General features: G+C 46.8%; 1 protein-coding gene across 2 annotated transcripts in view; it reads left to right on the forward strand.

Moving 5' to 3' along the window:
- The window catches only part of VPS8 (VPS8 subunit of CORVET complex), an 85,803-nt gene that overhangs the window by 63,330 nt on the left and 944 nt on the right, over window positions 1-21,529 (forward strand). For both annotated transcript variants that reach the window (XM_026100544.2, XM_064517059.1), the window contains exons 41-44: window positions 6,846-6,926; window positions 8,348-8,517; window positions 9,451-9,619; window positions 20,132-20,212. In XM_026100544.2, coding sequence (XP_025956329.2) covers window positions 6,846-6,926; window positions 8,348-8,517; window positions 9,451-9,619; window positions 20,132-20,212 — 501 coding nt within the window. The remainder of the gene's footprint in view (window positions 1-6,845; window positions 6,927-8,347; window positions 8,518-9,450; window positions 9,620-20,131; window positions 20,213-21,529) is intronic.

A 21,529-nucleotide genomic window follows, 5' to 3' on the forward strand; every position in this document is an offset into this window, starting at 1 on the left:
GTGAACCTTGAGAAACACAGCAAATGAACTAGAGATATTGTCTGAATTGCGGAGTGGAAGGATTGGAAGGTTGAGAAGGTGTTGAATTACTGTTTAGAGTTTCTATTCCAAATGAGAGGAGAAAATTAGTAGAGAGGGGCTATAGACTTCCCAGGGTGAACAGACACCTCTAGAAGCCTGTTAGTTTGATCTTAATATTACGCATGCTCTTGGATTTTGGAAAAAATATTATTAAAGACATTGAAAGGTGTTGTAAATGAGCGGGTAGGAAGTGAGATCAAATGAAATACGGTTTTATCAAAGGTACAAAAGTGTTGAGCAAGCTTAATGCCTCTTCAATAACCAATTTCATCTACTTTTAACTGTAGCATTAGATACAGTTTCCTGTCCAGCTTTGTTTGAAGTTTAACATAGGCAGGAAATGCTACAGAAGTTGTGAAGGGATAATGTGGGAGGCGGGAGGGGGGTCGAAAGAGGGGCTTTCCTGGGTCATGCTGAGAATTATCAGAATGAGGAGGGAGGCAAACTAATGACTAAAGTGAAGATAACATAGCTGAGAGGTATTACGATGTGGAGGAAGATCTCATTCTCTCCTGGGAAGATTTAAAAATTCTTGTTTGCAGTCTCCAAATATTTCATCCCCTTTCTGTTATTACAAAGTAACTCTTTTAGGCAGTAATACAAAAAACCCTTTCCTAGAGGCCGACATTCGTGTCCTGGAGGCAACAGAAGAGTGAAACGTGTTTGTCACGTTTGTTGTACAGTGAACTGGTAGGTGCGATGCCACTGTTGCAAAGGAGAATGGGATGCCTGAGGTGCATCAGCTGAGGGGCTTTAAGTCATGCCTTGCACATTTCTGTCCCTAGTAAAAGTGACATGTGCAGCTCTGGTCACTGGTGTTGGGGGAAGAGATGGGGAGAGAAGATGACCTCTTATAAATGCATTTGGGGACAGAGTGAGTGAATTCAAGGTGAAGAATCCTAGTACCAGAACTTCACAGAACAGAAGTAGTAATTGGTACCTTGTAGTTTGGAAACAGGTGTAGGGAAATAAGTGTAATAAAACTCAGTACAAGTTCTTATGGAAGTTGAAGGAGATACTTATTTACAAAATCTCTAAATAAGTTGATTTTGCCTCCTAACACTTACTTACTTTCTATAGATTTCATTCACTCAGTCACGCAGTTGCATGTTTGCAAGCGCCAAGACGCATGTGAACAAGTGATCTGACCAGAATCATTTGTGTGTAGCAGAGGACAAGGAGTGTCAGCTGTCAGCTCCTCACTGCATCTCTGGGATTCCTCTGATTCGTGGTGGCAGATTAGTTTTAGACAGATTAGTTGCATCCTTTAGAAGTTGTTGGCTGTTACAAGGTTTCTTTTTGCCTCCAAATCTTGCTTACTTCAGCTGCCATAAATCACAGGCCAGATCGCCGCCCAATGTCTTGTTTTTCCTCGCTTGGAATATAGGTTTGAAATACCTGTCTGTTGTCAGTCCTCCTGCTAGGCTAAGAGAAAAGGAAATGGTAGGTGTGATCTGCTGCAACCTTGCCATTCTCCTCACGTTGGGATCTCGGCTCTTCTGCTGATAACTTGTCTGTGCTGGGGTCTTATCAGTCTGCAGCTTCTGTGCTTGACATAACACCTTCCTCAGCTTTGCTGCTGGCAACAGTGTCCTTTCTTATCAGTACAGGCCATTCTGTTAACCCTTTTTCCTGCTGTTTCTTTTGCTTAAAAAACATACATTTCCACTCATGCTGCATTTATATCAACTTCTAATTTTGCTGCAAATCTCTAAATGGGGTTGCATGCAACTGAAAGGCAGCGCTACTTTGGGTTATTTTTGCTTGTGTTGTAGCTGCATTGTGTTAAGCTCCTGCTTCAGGACTTGTACTGGCTGCCTTTGGGACAGTTTTCTTTTGATGTGTAGTTTGGCCATTGGAAGAAAGTTGCTTTGAATTCAGCTTGGAAGAAGATGCTGGGAAAGGTGATGGGTTCTGAGCATGTGCCATTTTTGGGATCAGGAAAGAAACTTTGCGTGTGTCAGACAGTAGGGAGCACTGCAGACTTTATGCTGTCTTGTGTAGCGTGACCTGTCATCTGCTTCTTTGGATTGTCCCCTGCAGGGAAGAGTCACAACGTGACCCACGTACATGGTGTTCCCCAGAACTCTCCTCCAGCCTGTGGGACTTAATGGCTCAGCAGCTCTGATCTCTGTTTTATTAGCCCTGGGCAGATATCCCTTCTGCAAAGTTGTGCACTTGCTTTTTGAACTCATGTAAAATTCTAAATGCTGGTCTCCAGCAGTGCTGTCTTGGCTCTGAGCGGTACACAGGGCCAAAATAGTGCTGATGTGCCCATACAGAAATTTTTAAATGAGCTCTTCTGGGCCCTAGGGAACATCCGGCCTTTCCCAAGCCCTGAAGATATTTGTGTAAAACCCAAAATTACCAGGGGTGTGTGAGAATTCTCAAAAATGCCCTCAAAACCTGTTCCAGCAGAGGTCGGGAGAGGTCGGGTCCTTGTGGTAGAGTATGGATGCCCTGGAGCTGCAGGTCTGGAAAGTAGAACAGCTGCCCAGGAATTAACTGGGGATTTTTTTTTTTTTTTTTTTTTTTTTTTTAAGGTGAATGGCATCAAATAAACTGAGGTAGATTATCTTCCTTTTTCTGAAAAGGAATTACAGTATTCCAATTTTAGTGGACTGTTTTTCTTCCTCTTCTGGGCTTAACTGCTTAGAGATTATACCTTATGCAAATGTTAACTTTGCAACTGAGATGCTGTGCTAAAGGGCACCTTGCAAAGGGCTACAACCAGACTCTACTGCTTTCACAGTAAATAGGTAGGTTCTTGGCATCTGCCTCTTATTGCAAATTGACTCAACTTCATATAATTGAAATCTTACGAAATAATGATTAATATATTTATGTTCTTGTTTGTCCTTTATAATGCTATAAAATTATTTGTTAAATAGGAAGTCTGAAATAACTGTATTGGGGGAGATGCTAGAGGAATCCCCTTGAGCATAAAGAAGAATGCTATGTCGTTAAGGATGTGAAGGCTGTCTGGAGAGGGCAGAAAGACTGAGCGTTAATTCCCTTACAAGGCTGTAATCTTTCATGAGTGTTTTGTAAGCAGATGCAGCTGATGCCTTCTACAAAATAAAGAGCTGGAGAAGCCAGAAATTTAAATTCTACCTGTAGGACTCCCAAACTGGGGAAGGAAGGAAGGAAGGAATCTCCAAAAGTTGTCACAGATTAGAAGCAAAAAGACCAAAAAGCCTCTGCTTGAATTTTCTCCATCCCTGCTTGGAGTTCTGCCTTTTTTTTTTCTTTTTTTTTTCTTTTTTTTTTCTTTTTTTTTAACTCCCCCCTTAGTTTATGTCCAGTAGTTGCTTTTTCCCCTTGCAAATGGGATGGAGCTTCAGCTGCAAGTGAATGTATCTTCTGAGTTTGTAATGCATTTATTAGCACAGCTCTGTGAGTGCTACGGGAGCCCCATCCAAACCTGCTGGCAAAGGAGGAGGCAGACCTGGCTGAAAGGCTGCGTGTGTACCTCCGGCTTGGATTTGGATGCTTGCCACCTTGTCCTCATCTGCTTGTCAGCAGCTGCACTGGGCAGCCAGTGTGGCTTTGGCGCACTGTGCTGAGTGTTCCCATGTATCTGGGGAAATACCAGCCTTGAAACAGTAGCTGTGATCTGTTCTTGACTTGGTGCAGCTTCCTGTATTAATGTGCCGTCCAGTACGGTGTATTTGGAGCATGCATAAATCCCAAACCAAGACATATTTTGCAAAGTGGAATTAATGAAACATATTCCTCCTTAAAAACAACTGATCGCACAAGGCTCTTGTGACTAGATTTTGCAGGGGCTGAAACCAGCATACTGGCAGAAAGGATTATAATTTGCCAGAAACCTGAAGTTATAGCTCTGGATTTCATACTCAAGGCAGGTAAAGAACTGCAGTCCAGGCCTGTGCAGTACTGTCTTTTATGGCTGCCAACAGGAAATGTGGATGGACTTCACCACTTGCACTTGACTGCTAGACTTGGTGTTAGGCTTTACTTAAACACACCGTCCCCCCCCATGGAGACAAGGCAGTTCTCTTCCAACCTGCCATTTTTTAGAGATTTTCATGCCCTGGGACTCGCGTTCCTCATCTGCAAAGCTGTAGGTGGCTCTTTCATTCTTCCCTCTTCTTCCTGTCTTCTCCTCTTCCTCTCCCTCTACCAGCAGAAGAAACAAGTTGCATTGAAAGTTTCTACTTGCAGCTTTGGAAGTCTGACTTGCTGTATATAAATGGTTGCATCCATAATTTGTGAGTTACCTGTCTGGCTTTCCTTGGCTATATACTTCAGTGCTTTAGAGAAGTGAATGCTGGCGCATACAAAAATAACTTGCTGTATCTCGTGGCTCACGTAAAAGTCATGCTGGAAGCCCTGAGTTCCCTGTTACTCTCTATAATTCATGCGGTGACTCAGTGTTGTGTACTTTCCATGCTGTTGCTTTTAAATTATGTATGCAGAAAGAAAACTTCGTGTCTATTGAGTCTGTACTGTTCACCTAGCAAAAAAGTAGCTTTGGCAGCATGTTGAGCTCCTCTGTGTATTCCAAATCTACAGCTGTTTCTGACTCAAGTGATATTACTCAGCGCTGTTTTTATTTAGGCTTGAGCATTGGTATTTCTGCCTGTCACGTTTTCTAAGAAGGTTGCTGTTCATAATTGCCTGACCTACTTTCTGTAGCTGTTTTGGTGAGCTCTCTAGGTATCTCACAGTGCAACTTCCATGCTACTTTACCCTTCTTTGCTGACTTGCTTTTTTCACTGTTGATTCTCCTTTCTCTCCTTCACTCTCAGTCCCAGCATTGAATCACCCTTGATCCTTCTCCTTTTTCATTCATCTTAGCCTGAACTTTTGCTTATCCAGTTCCTTCCATTCCTGTGTCCATTGAGCCTCCCTCACTTTTCTAGTGCCTAGGTTAGTTTCCTGCTCGCATCTTGCTGTCTTCCCTATTTTTTGCCAGTCTCATGCCCATAGCATCAGTCAGCTTCTACTCTCTGCTTTCAGCAGGGTTTGCCCAGTGTGCCTTCCGTTATGCAGGGCAGAATGCTTTTTTCCAGGTCCAGTTCAATGACTAACAGTCTCTGGGATTTGTATGCTCTACAGAATGGATTCCCCTGAGCAGTGGTGCATTCCTGCTCGTTCTGATTATAGGCATGTGTGTGCCCCACTGGTGCCGAGTGGGGGGTGTGTGTGTGTGTGTGTGTGTGTGTGTGTGTGTGTGTGTAGGCTGGGTTTGCTCTTTTGCAGATCAAACTGTCCTGGCCAAAGAGACAGAAATGAAGTCAAGCTGCACCACATGGGTCACACCACTGCAGTAGCCAGTGGTAGATCCTGCTACTGACTTGTGTGCTCTTTCTTGCTTCCCCTTTACGTTTACTGAGCCGGTTAGCCAACAGCTTCCAGGGCCTGTTCTTTAACAAAAATATCACTGGGTTGCATTTTAATCTGATCTTGCTGCTGCTGCAAAGGGGAGCAGGAGGAGGTTGTGTTCCTGGCAGGTGTGTGCTGGTGGTGGTACCATGTTGCACACTGGTAGGGGCAGGGCACCTGTGCAGCTGCGTGGAGAGGCCGTTCAGGGCCAGTTTTGCCCAAGAGACTAGCCCAAGTGGGTGCTGATGCTCGTGGCCGCTATAGGAGCTGTCAGCAAACTGGCTGTTGTGTGGAGGGATTTCCTGGCTTGGTGCAGTTTGCCCATCAGCAGGGCGTGGATGATGGCCAAGTCAGAGCTGGCTCTCCCTTTGGGCGGTGGGGCTGGCAGGAAGGAGGGCGTCGCAGAAGCTCTCCTCTCCCCCAGTGCTTTGTCCCTCTGCCTGCTTGAGAGGCCGCACCCTGTCATGGAGAGCAGCTCCCACAGGGCAGCTTACCAAGCTCCCCCAGGCAAAAGGAGATGCACCTTTGGATGGGATTCCTGTCTGGTGCCGAGTGATGCCTCAGAGGGCTCCAGGGTAGCCGTGGAGGAGAAGAGCGTGCTTGGTGTTGGAGCAGGCCTGAGGAAACTGGTTGAGCTGCACCAGGGCAATGACTTGTACCACAACCCTTTGCTCCTGCTACTGGGACATGGAGATGAGGCTGCTAGGGCACACAGAAACCATCCCTGCAGCAAGAGGAGAGCCCTGGGCCCCTTCAGCAGCCTTATGTTCTCTAGATGTTCTTCTGTCTTTTATGGTGTGAGACTGAAAATTGCCCAAGATTCCTGAGTATCAGGGGCAGCTGCACAGCCTGCTGGATCTGTGTTCTTACAGCCTGCCGCAGAGCGGGTGTTGAATGAGTTTGGGAGTGATCTGTGGATGAGCAGAGACTCGGGAGTGGATTACCGTCTGGCCCCAGACAGGGATGTACCTGCAGTGTGGGACCGGAGCCCTGCAGGGCGCCCCGGAGCCCGCTAACCAGCAGACACCCTTGGCACTCAGTGTCCAGTGGCGATATGGCCAGGGCTGATCTCCTCTGTTGCTGCAAGGGTTGCTTTCATTGTTTTCTTTGATATTCCTCGAATGTGCTCTCCATTCTGCTCTTTCATCTCCTAAGTGAGTTTATAAGGTCACGTTTGAAGTCTTTTGACTCAAATGCAGTCATTAGTATTGATGATGTCAGCTAATCGTTTTTGCTAATTACTGGTTTTCCCACCAATACGTAGTATTATTCTGCTGTCCTTGTGCGTGTGTGGCATGTCTTTAAATCTGGAATCATAACTTACATTTGTGATGCCAATCTGAAAATTAAAAAGCCAGAATGCTTTTCATGTCATGTATGATTCAGCCACAGCTTTTCATTTCTTCACACAGGATCCCGTTTATGGAAAAGGGAAACTTGGAGAAATTCAAGGACTTGTCCTGGGCATGCTGGACACTTTTAACTATGAACAAGTAAGTTGCATGTACTTCTGTGCTGTCCACTGCTGTATAATGAGATTATTTTTAGCTGTCTAGATTTCTGCTTTCTCTCATTTGCCATTTCTCTCTGCACAGCAAAGTAAATGGACATGCAGGTGATATATATTTGTGTGATCAGGAAGACATGGGGGAAAGGGAGGATGAGTCTGTATTACTCACGAACAGATTGCGAGTGAAGGGGCTGACAGGTACATTGTGATGTAGACACCTCAGTAATCGAGTTTTACACTAAAATATACTGCAAGCATAAACACCTGCTTTTTCTCCAACTCATCTTGCAATTAGGGATTCAAAGGCACAAAAACAATATGGTTTGTCTTTTTACATGGTTTTAAGTAAGTGTCTTTCAAATTAGGCTGTTCTGCTACTTCCCCATAGTAATGCTGTGCTTTGCCACCTGATGGGATTTTTTTTATATTTCATTCCTGCCTTTCTCTGTCTAGCCTGAAATCCCAGGCAGCCTCCAAACTTCAGCTCTTTTCTAAACTCCTTATTCCCAAAACAGAATACACAGTCTTCCTCCAAACCCTCCCTCAATTCTTCCCACCATATGGCACTACCATCTTAGCTGCTGCTCAGGCCTCAGTGTGGCATCATCCAATTTAAAAATAAAATGGGAAATAGCTTTATTGTAGAGGGCTGAATGTAAAGAGAGTTCATTCCTCTTTTGAGCTCTTGGAGAAGGTTTGCTCTTAGCTGCATGGGCCCTCTGGTCTATCATGGCCTAGCAGTTGTCTGATACAGGCTGCGTGTCACATCTGGACCAGGCTGTGCCCTTTGATCTTTGCTGTCCTAAGGAACCCCAGATGCAACCTCTGAAAATTTCTGTGAGTGATCATGGACCAGGGCATCTATCCCTAATGCTGTTCTGTTGCTGCTGTAAGAAGCAATAACCTTTAAAAACTAAGGATATTCCACTTCTGCTTCTTCAGAAACAGAAATCTTAGGTGGGGAGAACTAGCAAATGAGAGATTCAGCTTTTTTTTGTTTTTCATATTTTAATTGTGATAGTGCATTTGGGCTTTGATTTTTATCTGCCCATATCTAGTAAAATGGGGGATATAAGCAGTTGCTTACCAGGTAGAGACAAAAAGGGGAGTTAGAAGTATGGAAGATCACAAAATGAGCCTGCCTCATCTCTTTTAGTACTCTTGGACAAAAATCACTAAAGCACTTATTCAAGAGTAAAAAGATACTGTCTCTATTAATGTATGATAAAAGGAGAAGTATTTTGAGATAGTGGCTACAAAACATATAAAGAGAATCAATTTCGTTTGTTTTTGCTTTTAGTTATCTGCTAAGCCGCTTGTTATGTTGAATTGATCAGGATGGAATTTCTGCAGTCTGGAGATGGCAAAGTGACCTAGTTATTCTGTATATTGTCTTTCACACAGACCCTTTTAGAGACAACTACGAATCTTTTAAACCATGATCTCCACTGGTCCCTGTGTAACCTAAGAGCTTCTGTCACTAGAGGGCTTACCCCAAAGCAGGATTACTGCTGCATTTGTCTACAGCAGTACAAAAGAAGGCAAGAAACTGCTGATGAAATCATTGTTTTCAGGTAAAGTGAATGGGCAGGCTCACGGGTGTGATCGCGTTAGTAGTTTAAAAAAGAAAAGTACTAGTCTTTGGCTTACACAAGTAATTGTCTGTATGCGGGTAATCAAGTATTCCTGCCCCCTTGCACTGTAAATGGTCTGGCTAATCAAACGGATATGAGCCAGCTTTCTTTGCGTGCATCCAGCTCTGTCTCAGCTGAGAAGTATTGCCTTACAATTTTGTGAGAGCAGTTTAGTAAGCTATCAGTTTATCTGTCATCTCTCCCAGCAATGCCTGTGTTAGCAGAAGGTGATTTCCTGGTGGAATTGGACAGTGTAGTCCTAACTGATACCCTTAGCCACCCAGGTGCCCTTGCTGAATGACACTGTGAGTCTGGAACTGCAGAAGCTCTTTGTGGATGTTCGTGAAGCTTAAATGGGCTGGAAATTGGATGCAGCAGGTACAACTAGGGACACTTTGTCTTGCTGCCAGCTGACACACTGCTTGGTCTGTCCCAAATCCAGTGCTTTGTGTTAGTGAAGTTTGGCATAGCAGATATCCATCAAGCCCCTAAGAAGCAATCACAGCATCCTGGGGTATTTTGACTTGACTTGCTTCTCTCAAGTCTATTGCAGCCCTGGCTCATGCTCTGATATCTCTGATACTCCTATCTGTGAGCAGGCAGCTGTAAAATAAGAGGACAAGATCATTATTACCTTGGCATTATGATCTATAGCTGTGTCAGCAACTGGGCATCTGCTGTTACTTTTGGAAGTCTAGAAATACTGCTGGAGAGTGCAAAGGTATGACGGGAGTATATGCACTGCTGATTTATAGTTACAGATAAGCAGCCTGATTTTCCAGTAACCAGAGATTTCCCTTCTGAAGTGTAATGCTGTTGGCTGCATTACCCTGCCTTCAAGCACCTAGCAGAATTCTTCTCTTGCCTTTGCAGCTGTGGCCACTTGTACCATTCCCTATGTCTGCTGAGTAAAGAGTGTGGGTTAGTAACCAAAGGCTTAATGAGATGGACGTGCTATAAGTGCAACTCAAGCAACAAGGGAGGAAAACTGAGTGAGAACTTCTCAGAGTTGAAAAAAGGAACAGGAACATCCTTGGCACAGGTAAGGTTTATGAGTTGGTTTCTCTCCAAGTTAACTTAGAGAAGGGCTCATGAGTTCCCTCACTTTGGAAGCAAAACAAGACATGAGAACAGACAGGGCCATGATCAGTAGCTCTCAAACAGCATCTGCAGTTAGCTGGTTAAATTTATGAGTGTCATTTTGTTTTGTTGCGGGTATACAGAGCTGTGCAAGAAATGGAAATGTTTTCATCCCAAAGGTCCTGCAACTGCTAACCTGCGTGAAAGGAAGCTGGATGCTTGTAGCTGATTGCCTGCTAGATGAATCCACCGCTCTGTCTTGCTTGTGAGAGCCGAGGATGGGCCTTTGGGGGCAGTTCCTTTCAAATTATGTGTAGCTGTTTTACACAAAACTTGTAGTAAAAGCTGGTGTATTCTCCTGGCTGGATCATAGAGCCTCCATTCTGCCTTTCTAACAGATGGCCTGGGTCTGGTAAAAGATCTGAGATGGATTTGACTTGCTATAAATGCTAGCGAAATGCTTGAAGGCGGTCACATGTAAACAAGGCGACTACAGCTGGAAGAGGGGGAAAGAACAGATCATTGGTTTGTATTTTATTGTCAGTGTTAGTGTGCAAGAAGTTTTACCATTCCTAATTCAAACAAAAGTCCAAACTCAATATGCATGCTTCTGTCTTGTCACTGGCGTGGTGCTAGGGATTGTAGGCAAAAATAATGGGCAGCTTGTTGGGATGTCTTCTAGGAATACTGCACCTGGGGGAACTGGACTCTGCTGTAGCATGTTTCAGAGGAGGTGGTCGCTGATGTGAGGGTTTGTTCCTAAATACCTCAAGATACTCTGTGCATTTGTCACCACCCCATGCATGTGAAGTATTTCCACTTCTGAAAGCAAAGTAATTCCATCTTGGAGTATATTTTTGTAGTATCGCTTCAGTGTTCTTCTGGCAAATTATTTCAATTTCTATCAATTCAGTTCTGATCAAAAGTTAGCTAACAGCATTAGTCAACCCCAATCAGCTTCTGTAATAACCAAAAAAAGAAGCTTCCTGCTTGAAGGGAGACTTAGGAGAAAAGTAATCTCTGAGGACTGTTTGGAGCACAATGCAATATCTGCGGTCAAATTGGATTAGTTTTGTATATGCGACAGAAAGAAAAGCTTCCCCAGTGGAGACCGTAAATCAACTATGGTCCAACCTGTCTATTTACAGATTTCATGTACCACCCTGTTGCAATGAAATACTGATACTGGCTCTAGAATTAGGCAGGATTGACAGCCCAGTGTTTTAGCCTCTAAACTTCTGATATGAAGGAATGTGTTCAAATGAGTGTGACAGGCCAGGTTTAACTTTAAAAGCTAACGGCAAAATTCAGTACTGAAAAGATGTTAGTCGTTAAAGTGCCTGGTACTTTATAGCAGTGCCTTGTGATTTGATTATTGCTGAACTTCTCAACAGGCAGCTAGTCAGTCGGAGGACCTCTGTTTCTTCCCTTTAATACTGGTCTGGATGTACCCACTGGCAGAATGAAGTAGAAGGTGGTCCAAATGACACGGGAGTGATCAGGGCATGAAGGAGAAGGTGCTACCCTGAGTTTAACTGATCCCTCTTCAGAAGCGAGGGGCTGGCTGGGGCTCGGGGCTTCAAGGGAGACGTGCGGAGGGACTGGGTGGGGAAGAAAAGGGGTTACAGCAAGGATCATCTAGTGCCAGCTGGAAAATGTACACACCAGATCATCCGAGAGTGCTGGCTGCTTCCCCGCTGCCTCGGTCACGTGCTCTTGGCAGGGAGCCCCGTCGCTTCCTCTTCCACCCGGCCCGGCCCAGCAGAGTTTGGCTCCGCTCCTCCGAGTCCCAGCACTGCCTCAAGCCCCCCTGCCTCCTGCGCCTGATGTCCCAGCTCCGCTCCAAGTTTGTGATGTTCGTCATGTGTTTGAATTATAATATTTAACTGTTGTACTTGCATGTGATTAAACTGTTGCGCAGTCAGAGCTTTAGAAAACCACGTATATTTAGACTTGGCAAAAGGCTGCAAGATCTCTAGCTCCTCCAGGAAGTTCGTTTGCTTAACGGTCGTCGCTCAGTAGCGTTAATCAGCCCTGTGAGGCAGCGGTTCCTCTGGCCAGCCACAGTTCCAGAACAGGCTGCTTTTTATTATTATTTTATTGTAATGTTGTTTTTGTCTCAGCTAGTTGTTTAACTCATGTCACGTGTCCTGCCAGTGGCAAAAGTCTGGAGCCTGGCCTGCCTTGCAAGGTGTTGGGGGGGGGCGGTGAGGGCAAGCGAAGGGACTGAAGGGAAGGGGAGACCTGCAGGGTTCCCCTCTTCGGCCATGGTCACACGTTCCCACGGGTCCTTCTCAGCCTGGGTCCGAGATGGCGGTGGTCGCTGGCCTGTAGGGCGACCCCAGGCATGGAGAAGGCTTACTTCTGTGTTTGCCGCAAGGTCTGTTCAGCTTTTTGGCACTGCAATTCTCCGCATTTCCTCTTAACTCAGCTGGCACCAGTCAGACCAGGAGGCTTGTGCTGGTCAAGCTGTTCTTCCTGCTGTTCTTGCTTGTCCATGTCTGGCATTTGTGCAGATAATGAACGGGAAATCCAAGGAGAAGGCTCAGTAATACAATTGCTGCTTCAAGCCCTGCCTTTTCTAGACCCTGGAGAGCCAGCTCCCCAGCTTCTGGGACGTTTCCCACAGATCTGTGGAGAGCTATTGCAGGTACTTCTTTGTAACCTCCTAGAGACCCTGAAAACTTGGTCTCTCTCTTGGTACAGTCTAGTGCTGGTTTTTCCTGTAGTGAAATCTTCAGTTTAGATATTTATTTTCTTAGCAAGCTTTGAAATAAGGAATAGATCATACTGACAAATGCCACTGAACATCTGGAGTGCATTTCATAGTACCAATTCTGCTCTGCTGAAACAAAGGCTGTCAGTTTGGATTTTGCAATGCTGTTGAGATTTATATGCAAAACGACAGCCCAACAGACAGTGTTTTTTCTGTTTCTGCTTTGCATGCATGATTCCTATAGCAATTGCCTTGAAATTGGAGGGAGGGAGGGAGGTGGAGAGATGCCACGAACCAACACTGAACCATTATTGAATCTGGTGATAGGGCTTGAAGGGAGCCTTACTGTGGTGTGGGCTTGAAACATTCTGCCCTTGGCTAAGGGGAGTGCGGAGGGAAGCCAGAGGGCCATTTTCCTCTGATTTTTGCGACCAAAAGTTTGTGTTGTCTGTGTTGTCCCCTAAAACTTTCTGTCTTCCCAAGGGTCATCTTCTGTGTCTAGAATGATCATCTTTCCTGTCCTCCTTACCTAAAACCTTCTGTAAATGGATGTTAAAAGGAATGAAAGTGCATGTGTGTTGGTGTGTGTGTTTACTGCTTTAAAACGTGCAGTGGTTTTCTTTTGCTGCGGTGTTTGGAGTTACTGGGGCATACTGGGTGGGCTTACCTATGTGAAATAGTTACTCTTGATATCTTAGCCATTGGTCTTCAAAAGTAATTGGCCTCGTTACAATGAGGTAGTTCCTGTCTTTCAGTTAATCTGCTAGCCTACATAGTGCAGTGCAGTCCTGGTTCTTGGGCTGGGAATTGTGCGGAAAACACCATGAAACCCTCAAGCTGAAATGCTCTGGTTGTTCCGTGTTTGAGAGTGCATGTTCTAGGGGCACTACTGTCAGAGCTGTCCAGATGGCAAATATGTTTCATTCAGGACTTTAATCCCGTCAAGTCACACTAGGACGCACAATGAGTGTGACCTGTAGCTAATGCGGCTTGTTCGACACGCTGTTTGCGCTCTGGAGCCCACCTCTGCCCGCTCCTGCAGCCCAGCCTGCCGCCAGCACCCCGCTGTGCAGCACCTCCTTCCTCCCAGCCCCGAGGTTCTTGACTTTCGCCTGAGGACATGTTGGTGCCCCACTGTATCATTCAGCCAGAGACGTTAGACGTTCCTCTGGAGCAGGTTTGTGTGCTTTCTGTTGGGTGAGAATGAGGATTAGAACGTTTTTTCCCCAGTGCTTTTTTTGGAGCTAGACAAGCGTTGCATGACCTCTGTTGATCAGAGTCGATTTTACTATATTCAGTGTAACAGTGGCCATGAGTTACTATCTTGACTCTCAGCAACACCAGAACTTTGCAAGGGCTTTATAACTTTGAAAGTGTCCATTAATGTTTTATATAGTAACAAGACTGTGCATTCTCCTATGTAGCAAATATTCGCACATATAGTATTAACTGGGAAAAAGCCCACTCCCTTAGCTTCAGAGTTGGTTTTGGTGGTAGATTCCTTCACTCCTTCAGCAAGGAGTAGGAAATCCACATGAGGAAGGAACTGGAGGCACTTGGTACCATTGGCTTCTCTTCAGCAAACATCTGTGTTTTAAGATTTCTTGTAATATTTTGGGAACAGAAGTGGTCTAGTAAGAGGAAAACTGAGTGCAGGAGTCCTAACTAGTAGTTAGAGGAGCGGCAACAAAGTTAAAACCAAAAATTAAATGTGGATTTAAATTAAAACAGCCAATTTCAGAAATGTAGATTATCCTTTAGCAGCTTTGAAATCAAAACTGAATGTTTTCTTGGACTTTTCTTCTTGGGGGTTTTGCTTTCTTTGTTTGTAGGGTCTTTAGTTTCCTTTTTTGCTTTACTTTAAATCTCTATTTCAATCAAAATATTCCTATGGTTAGATGAAAACTGCTCCCTTTTAATAAAACACTTCATATCTAGGAGGATCTGTGCAACAGACTTATTTAAATACAGTGACAGATGCTGGGCTGTTGCAACCTGTTGATAGTTTCACAAACTGCCTCAGTCCCAGTTGCCAGGAGTTATGTGTAGTTTAGCACAGTGCTTGACAGTCATATCTCTGATCTCCAAGGAACCAGCACAGCTCATTACATACGTCTTCAGTGTGAAATTGCAGGCTTTCAGTCTGTCTTTGCAGATCTGCCTTGAAGCATAGGCCGGAAAAAAAAAACTGCGCGCCTTTCCATCTGCTAGCAGAGGCTGCGATAGCGTCCAGGCTGGGGATTCAGCACTCGGCGTTTGCAGCTCAGCTGGTGCTGTGAATAACCTCTGCTTTGTGGTGCTGTGAATAACCTCTGCTTTGTGGTGCTGTACTTGCCGTGGGGCTGGAGGGGGCAACTGCTGCTCCCCTCCATGCTTTGTGCTCATTCCACACTGGGAAGTGCCCAAAAGGGTTAAGGAAAATGTAGTAACTGTCTTTTTTTTTTCTGATGCCACTCTGGAGGAGAGGAACAAAATAAGTAGAAGCAGGTTTCTTTTTTTCCATTTCTAGTCCCCAGATGGGAGGGTATGAGAGGGAATTAGGGCTTGTTCAGTGGTGATTGCTGTAGCTGATGGCATCCCTGGCTGCTCTGGAGAGCAGCTTTCAGAAGGCAGGTGGCAAATGAGCCTCTGTCCCTTGTAACTCCCTGAAATGGAAAGCCACAGTTTCCATGTCCCACCTCTCTCCCCATTCCTTTCACCCTCCTGTTGCACAAGAGAAACAGCATTTTTTGTTGTCTTGTGCGTGACTTGAGCATAGAAGGGCTTGTGCAGCTGCTGCCAAGCTCCCAGAACCAGCACTGTTCCTAAGCGCTTTCTAAACTCCTTGCAAGCAGCAGTGCGTGGGTGCTGCATGGATGCCGCATGGGTGCCGGGAGCTACAAAGGGGGCAGTTGGCAGGGGCCTCTACTTGGGTTTTCTGAAAGGTCTGGGGTAACGTTATGAACGAGTCTCCTACTGGAGGGTCACGAGTCCTCCTTGCAGTGGAACATTAAGATCATGGTGTCCCAGTTTATATTTGGGTTCACCAAGTAGGACTTCTCCCTTCTTTTGCATGTCTTCACCTTCTCTTTCTTTCCCCAAAGTCCTGGCATTGGGAGAACACTGTACCTTTTCAGTCTTCTATGGTTAGCTTCTGTGGGATGCTGTTTAGCAGCCTCCTTAACTCATGTTTAGAAAATGAATTATTTGTCTTCATGTGTGATGCTTCGGTCATCTTGGGCTCAGGCACAGAACTGAGATCAGCTTGAGCACAGGCCTGTTCTGTATCATCTTTATGTAATGTCTAGTCCATGTGCCTGCCATGCATCCCTCGAAGCCTGCTGCGTTATAAATAGATATCTCCTCTGCTTGGCTTAGCATCCGGTGAGGACACTCACGGTGAGGATACTTGGGTTTTGTGTTTATCTAAATAATCCTGAACAGCACTATTGCTCTTCTGGCTCAAGGCAGCAGCAGAGGTCCAGGGGAATATTCCAGCAGTGCCCAGTGTGACCGTGAGCTGCTACCCAGAGCAGCTAACAGAGGGAGAATGGAGAAATGCCAGTGTGCTTTTAGATGTTACATACAGACAGGTCTCCTTCCTCCTCTCTCCTCAGTCCTTGCAGTATCTCACATTGCAGCAGCAGTGGGTCCATTAGAGCAGAAGAAGTCCTTCCTCTCCCTTGCCTTGAGTGGGAGGTTTGGTCCTCAAGTTCAACCAAATGCAACTGAAAAAAAAAATGCACCTGCCTTTCCCATCCTGTTCCTGAAGAGATCAGAGAAGGACAGAGCCCTAGCACAGCACCGTGGGACAGATTGCTTCTGCGGTGCCGGTGCTGAGGAGAGGTTGCTCCAGGATGGGCCATGGTGAGTCAGTGCTTCTCCGTTTACTCGCAGAGAGCAGGTTTGCCTGCCGCTGGCAGCCCGAGTGGGGCTGGCTGCTGCTGCCTCCAAACAGGAGCAGGCTGGTCCTGGCCTGCTGCCGGCGGTTCCAGTCCACTGTGTGCACTAGCAAAAGGTTGAGTGTGAAACACTGTGGCTGCTGGTCTTGAAGCAGCAGGTTCTGCCGCCGCTGTAGCACAGCTGTGGTGGCTCTGGGACTTCCTCGCAGCAGTGGTTTGCTTGCCACAGCCATGCTCAGCGTGACTTGCAGAGGCTGCGTATCCTCTTTTGTAAGGATCAACTGGGCTGTGGTCCGTCCCTTACTAGCAGTGCGTCGGTCTGCAGTGATCAGCGGTGGCCGACTCTTGTTCCAGGAGGGACATCTCGAGCTTTTCCGAAATTCATTACCAATGTTTTAATGTTAGTGCCACTCTAGTGGCTGTGGGTCAGAGCAGCTGCTTTGCTCCTTTCTGCGTTGATTCTTCCATGTTCCTGGGAGCCCCATGGGAACAGCAGGTCCTGAGCCAGGGGAGGTGAAGTAGATTTACTTACTTTTGCCTATATTGGCTTAGACCTAATTACAAAACTGAGAGCAGAATATCTTTCTGTAAGGCTACTTGTGCTGTGGTGAAGTGTGCGGCCAGCAGCGGCAGGCTGCTGGAGAGGAGTGGCAGCAGCCGGGCTTCGTGGCCGATACCTGTGGATTCAGCTCTGTAAACGAGGGAGGTGGGTGTTGCTGTTGTTCCTAGGGGTCCCAAAACCTCCCCGCGGGCTTGTGGCTGCATCTGCCCTCTGTTTTGGAGTACCTAACTCAAAGCAGCCCTCTGGGGTAACACGCTGCTGTGACGCACTGCTTAACTGGTGCAGCAGGATCTTTCGTGGAAGGTGCGTGTGGCTCTGAGGGACAGCGCTTCAAGGAGTCTCTTGGTGTGACTTCACAGTGCCTCTGCTTCCAACCGCTGCATGATCTGCTTTGCTCAGGCACTAGCTGATGATGGAGTTTGTAGCTGTGAAATTAAAGATAATTGCAGGCTTTGGAGGGTGGTGTGGTGACTACCAGAGGGGGATGGAGTATGTGCAAGCAAAACGTGCTGCAGAGATTGGCATTATAATGATGGGATCTCCGAGAAGTGTAAAAAAGCAAAGGAACCTTTCTTCTCCTTGCTGGCCCAGATACTCGAGGGGATAAATTGAGTCTATTGGATTCTGCATCCAGTCTGAAACCTTTTTAAAGGGGTGTAAAGATTTGGCTGGAAATGGCTTTGAGCTGGGGGAACGGTTCAGGCTGCTGTAGACGGTAAGGAGCTGGCGGGCCCTCCCGTGGCACCGGACGGCGGGAGCCGCCGTGTGCGGTGAGCAAGCGCGCCCCGTGGATCGCCCCGACGCCCGGGAGCTGGTGCGGGACTCCGAGAGCCTCCTCGTAGCTCCTGAATGAAAGCATCCCTTTAGTGACACGGTTAAAAAAGGAAAAGGCCTGACAGCAGTTGTTGCCATGACAACAGCAAGACTTGCCGGCAATATTTCAGCTCATCAGTCTGGCGAACGCTCTGGTTGATGGTTACGTGTAGAGAGAGAGCAGAAGAGGGCAGGGCAATTATATTGCGTTTTTCTCGTCCTTGAGTGCCTGTGGCCACAGCAACTGCGGAGGGCAGTTTTTCCCGTTTTTTCAGTTTTTCCCGGTGAGAATGACCTGGGCATCCCTTGGAAATGTCTGTGTTACCTGTCAGCAGCAGGTATGTGACCCTCACTGTCTTGGGCTTCCTGGTGCAACGCCTGTGCAGTGTGTGCAGCGAATACAGGCATTTGGCCCCTTGAGTGGTGATTAGCAAATAGGTATTTACAGTGTGAGTAATATCTTGGAGGGGGAAGAAGTAAGTGTCAGCATCTGCACCTAGCGTGAGTGATCTGCACTCCGGACATTCTTCTCCTCTCAGACCCTTTGCATGTCTCAAAAGCAATTTTCATTGCACAGTTGCTGGCACAGTTTCCCTCTTTCCTTGGGTAGCGATTGAAAATTGAGTCAAAGACTAAGCTGATGTGATCTCTGGTAAAATGTCATTCTCCACTGCCTCCATCCCCAGACCGTGCCCTCATCCCCTTCAGGCAGAGGCTGCTTCAGTGCTCGGAAGGAGCGCTGCCCGAAAGGCCCTTTGCGTTGCGGGGGCACAGGGGCTTCTCTGGGGCTGGGAAGCCAGAGCTCATGCCGAGCTCAGTGTGCTTTCCAGGGTGTTTGCCGCGACTTGCTGGCTCTGCGTGAAGACCTGGCAGCGCGCTCTTCCCGAGACCAGTGTAGTCGGAGCAGGAGGGAAGCTTGGGAGCGGTGCCCCACACAGCCACGTGTAGGCACAGTGCCATGCCACAGTAGCGTGTGCTTGTTTTCCCAAGTAGCACGGGAAGTCACCTTCACAATTTTTTAAATATGTTCTTTAAAGACAGAAAAGTATTAGAGATACAAAGGCAGCCTCGTACTGTGTTGAACTCACTGCAAGCCCGAAGGAGAAGAATGCCTCCCTGGGGAGAAGGGCCTTGCTGCTGGTTGCAGCTTGTAACAGCCACAACGGGTAACGAGTTTGTTCCTAACTGGTAACAGTCCCAAAAGGAGGTGACTCTAACTCCCAGCTAGGGCTGGCGCTCCCTTTGCATTTGCAGGGTCAGGAGTTCGTTCTTCATTCCAGTTGAGCACACTCTTTGAAGGCAGCGGTACTAGTTCTTCTAATTGGGCTTGATCCACTGCCAAAGAGAGTTAAGGTAAATTCAAATTCAATACAACCACTTGTTGTAGGACTGTATCATTTTGGGTTAACAGCCCTTGGGAAATATCTTTTTGAGAAAATATTTAAGAACGAATATTGAGTGTTCCTTTAAAAATAGATCCCCAGAGACAGCAGATGCCAGATTGCTGCTCATGAGAGAGGCTGTTCTCCCTGGCTCCTGTTGCAGTTTCTTCACGATGCTTTTGTTTTGGAATATGAGCAGAAACATTCAAAATAGAAATACTGTGATGTGATAAAATGGATCAAACCTACAAGAATGTGATACTTCATCCTCCCTCCCTGGCATATTTAAAGGATGCCTTTTAAAGCAGTTTGTATCATGCCCTTGTTGTAGTAACACTTTTGTTGCACAGTGCCTTAACCTTTGTGATGCTAAGGACCTTCTCTTTGCAATTCTGTCGCCTTTCACTTGCAACTCTGTAACCACCCCGAGCTGCTGGGGTGGTGCTTTTGCCCTTGTATCCGCGGAGTCATTCTCTGGCCTCACACCTGCCAGTGCTGGAACTGTTGGGCAATACTGCTACGTCTGTCATGTCCAGTTTCTCATGGGATGTGATTGCTATTGATGTGTGAAGCGCCCTTTCTCCCCCCACCCTTTTCACCCTTATTTCCTAGCTTTTAGTTTATAACTTTATACTGTGGGGGAAAAAAATAGACCTTAAGAGACAGCATTAGTAGATAATAGTGATTTAAATAGTAAGCATTCCCCAATAATAGCCATGAACCATCTGTGCCTGATCACAGCACGCTGCAATCAGCACTGTGTCATGAGCCAGTAGGGAGACTGAGCAGGGCCTGGGGAAATGATCAAGAAATCATGGGGAGAAGTAGTGGGGGAAGCCTGAGCTGCTGCCCTGGAGATGAGCCCAGGAGAGGCTGCTCACCTGGGGAGCCTCATCACTTCTCTTCCCAGCTGGTCGCAGGGGAGAGTTTTCCCTTCCCTACAGTGTGCGGAAGGGTTACTTAAGCCAGAGGAAAGATGGCCTTTATTCCCTCTTACCAGGCTGCACACTGGCTGCTCCAGACACACGATCAGGAGCAGGGATGAATTTCTAGGTAGATCAACTTGACTCTTACTTAGTCTTGTATGTTGTTTTTGTAACCTTCTTACTCTCTTTATCAGGCAGGTTCAGAGTCTCCGTTGGATCCTCAGCAAATCCAAGCTTTCGACCAACTCTGCCGACTCAACCGAGGAACGTCCAGAGTACGTACCACTTGTTTTCCTTTTGGCTTTAAATTGGTAAAGGCAATTTTACTTGGGGCCAGGCCAGGCCAAGTACTAGAACTAGAAGTTTGACTTTTCTCTTGGGGTTTTGTTCAGTGCTGGCAATTTACTCTGCATAGAGCTGGCTGTATCACATCACAAGGCAGCCACGCTGCTTCTGGCCCCTGACAGAGCTGTGGGAATTCACTGGCAGTGAAACAGCGGAAATGCCTCTGGCTCTCTGAGGCTGAGCCTGAAAACTGCTCATGGTAGGGCAAAAAAAAAAGAACAGATATTTTTTCCCAGAAAGCTCTTTGCTGTTTTTACAGCTTCCCCAGATTGCCTCAGTCAGATGGCCTGCTGATGGCTTTGCTGCTGCTTTGCTCTACATGAGGAGGCTGTGATGTGCCACTAGCCTGTGTTATGGGGGGGGGGGTGGGGGGTGGCACCCTTCAGGGCCTGAGAGGATGTAGTCCCTGTTATTTGCAGTCTTTGCAACATACAGGCATAATTTTAGTGGAATATAAATTATGCAGCAAACCAGAGCCCTGGTGGTGCTGGTGAGAGAAGAGGAAGATGCTGTTGCAGGCAGATCCTTAGCAGGGTGCTGGGTGCAGGGCTAATGTGGGCTTTCAGGCCCCCGTCAGTGTGTTCAGAGGGAAGCTGTGGCAGGGGTGGCACTTTCTCAGCACATACTTCTGTGGTGTCTTTCACCACCGAGATGGCTGAGGACAGGATCAAGTCAGCGGCTGCTTCAGCCCAGCCTGGAGGCATGTCCTGGTCACCTAGCAGCAGTCAGACTGGAGGTGAGGGGCACCAGTGGCTCTGGGACTGAGCAGGCACATGCAGGACAGCAAGAACAAATGCCCATGTGTGGTTATACACACCAACAGCAAAAGGTAGGGAAAGGTCAGCTGGGCCAGAGCCTGCCCGCTGCTGACTGCCAGTGAAGCCAAGATCCCCCTACTCCATTCAGAGAAGTTGCTATGTTTTCTCAGAGTTTTCTCAAATTCTTTTTACATTTGTAAATAATTTCCCTTCCAGACACTGCGTGGCTTCTGTGCTTGCACGGAGGGCCCCCTCCCCCTGTCCCTCCCTGCTGCCTGGACAGCACTGCTCGTCCCAAGGAGAGCATAGCTCCTACTGTTCCTGTGTTGTCCTTGTGCCTGCTGCCTGTTCTGGCTGCAGTTGTCAGTGCAACTCTTCAGCTCTTTCTGGGTATATTTTTTAATCATGTAATTTAAAAACAACCCAAAGAAACTTGGGAAGTCTTTTAGTTCAGGACTGCCCTGTGCAGTGAGCTCTGTAAGCCTACGG

Source organism: Dromaius novaehollandiae, chromosome 9 (genome assembly GCF_036370855.1).
Source record: "Dromaius novaehollandiae isolate bDroNov1 chromosome 9, bDroNov1.hap1, whole genome shotgun sequence".
In the NCBI taxonomy this organism is placed as follows: domain Eukaryota; kingdom Metazoa; phylum Chordata; class Aves; order Casuariiformes; family Dromaiidae; genus Dromaius; species Dromaius novaehollandiae.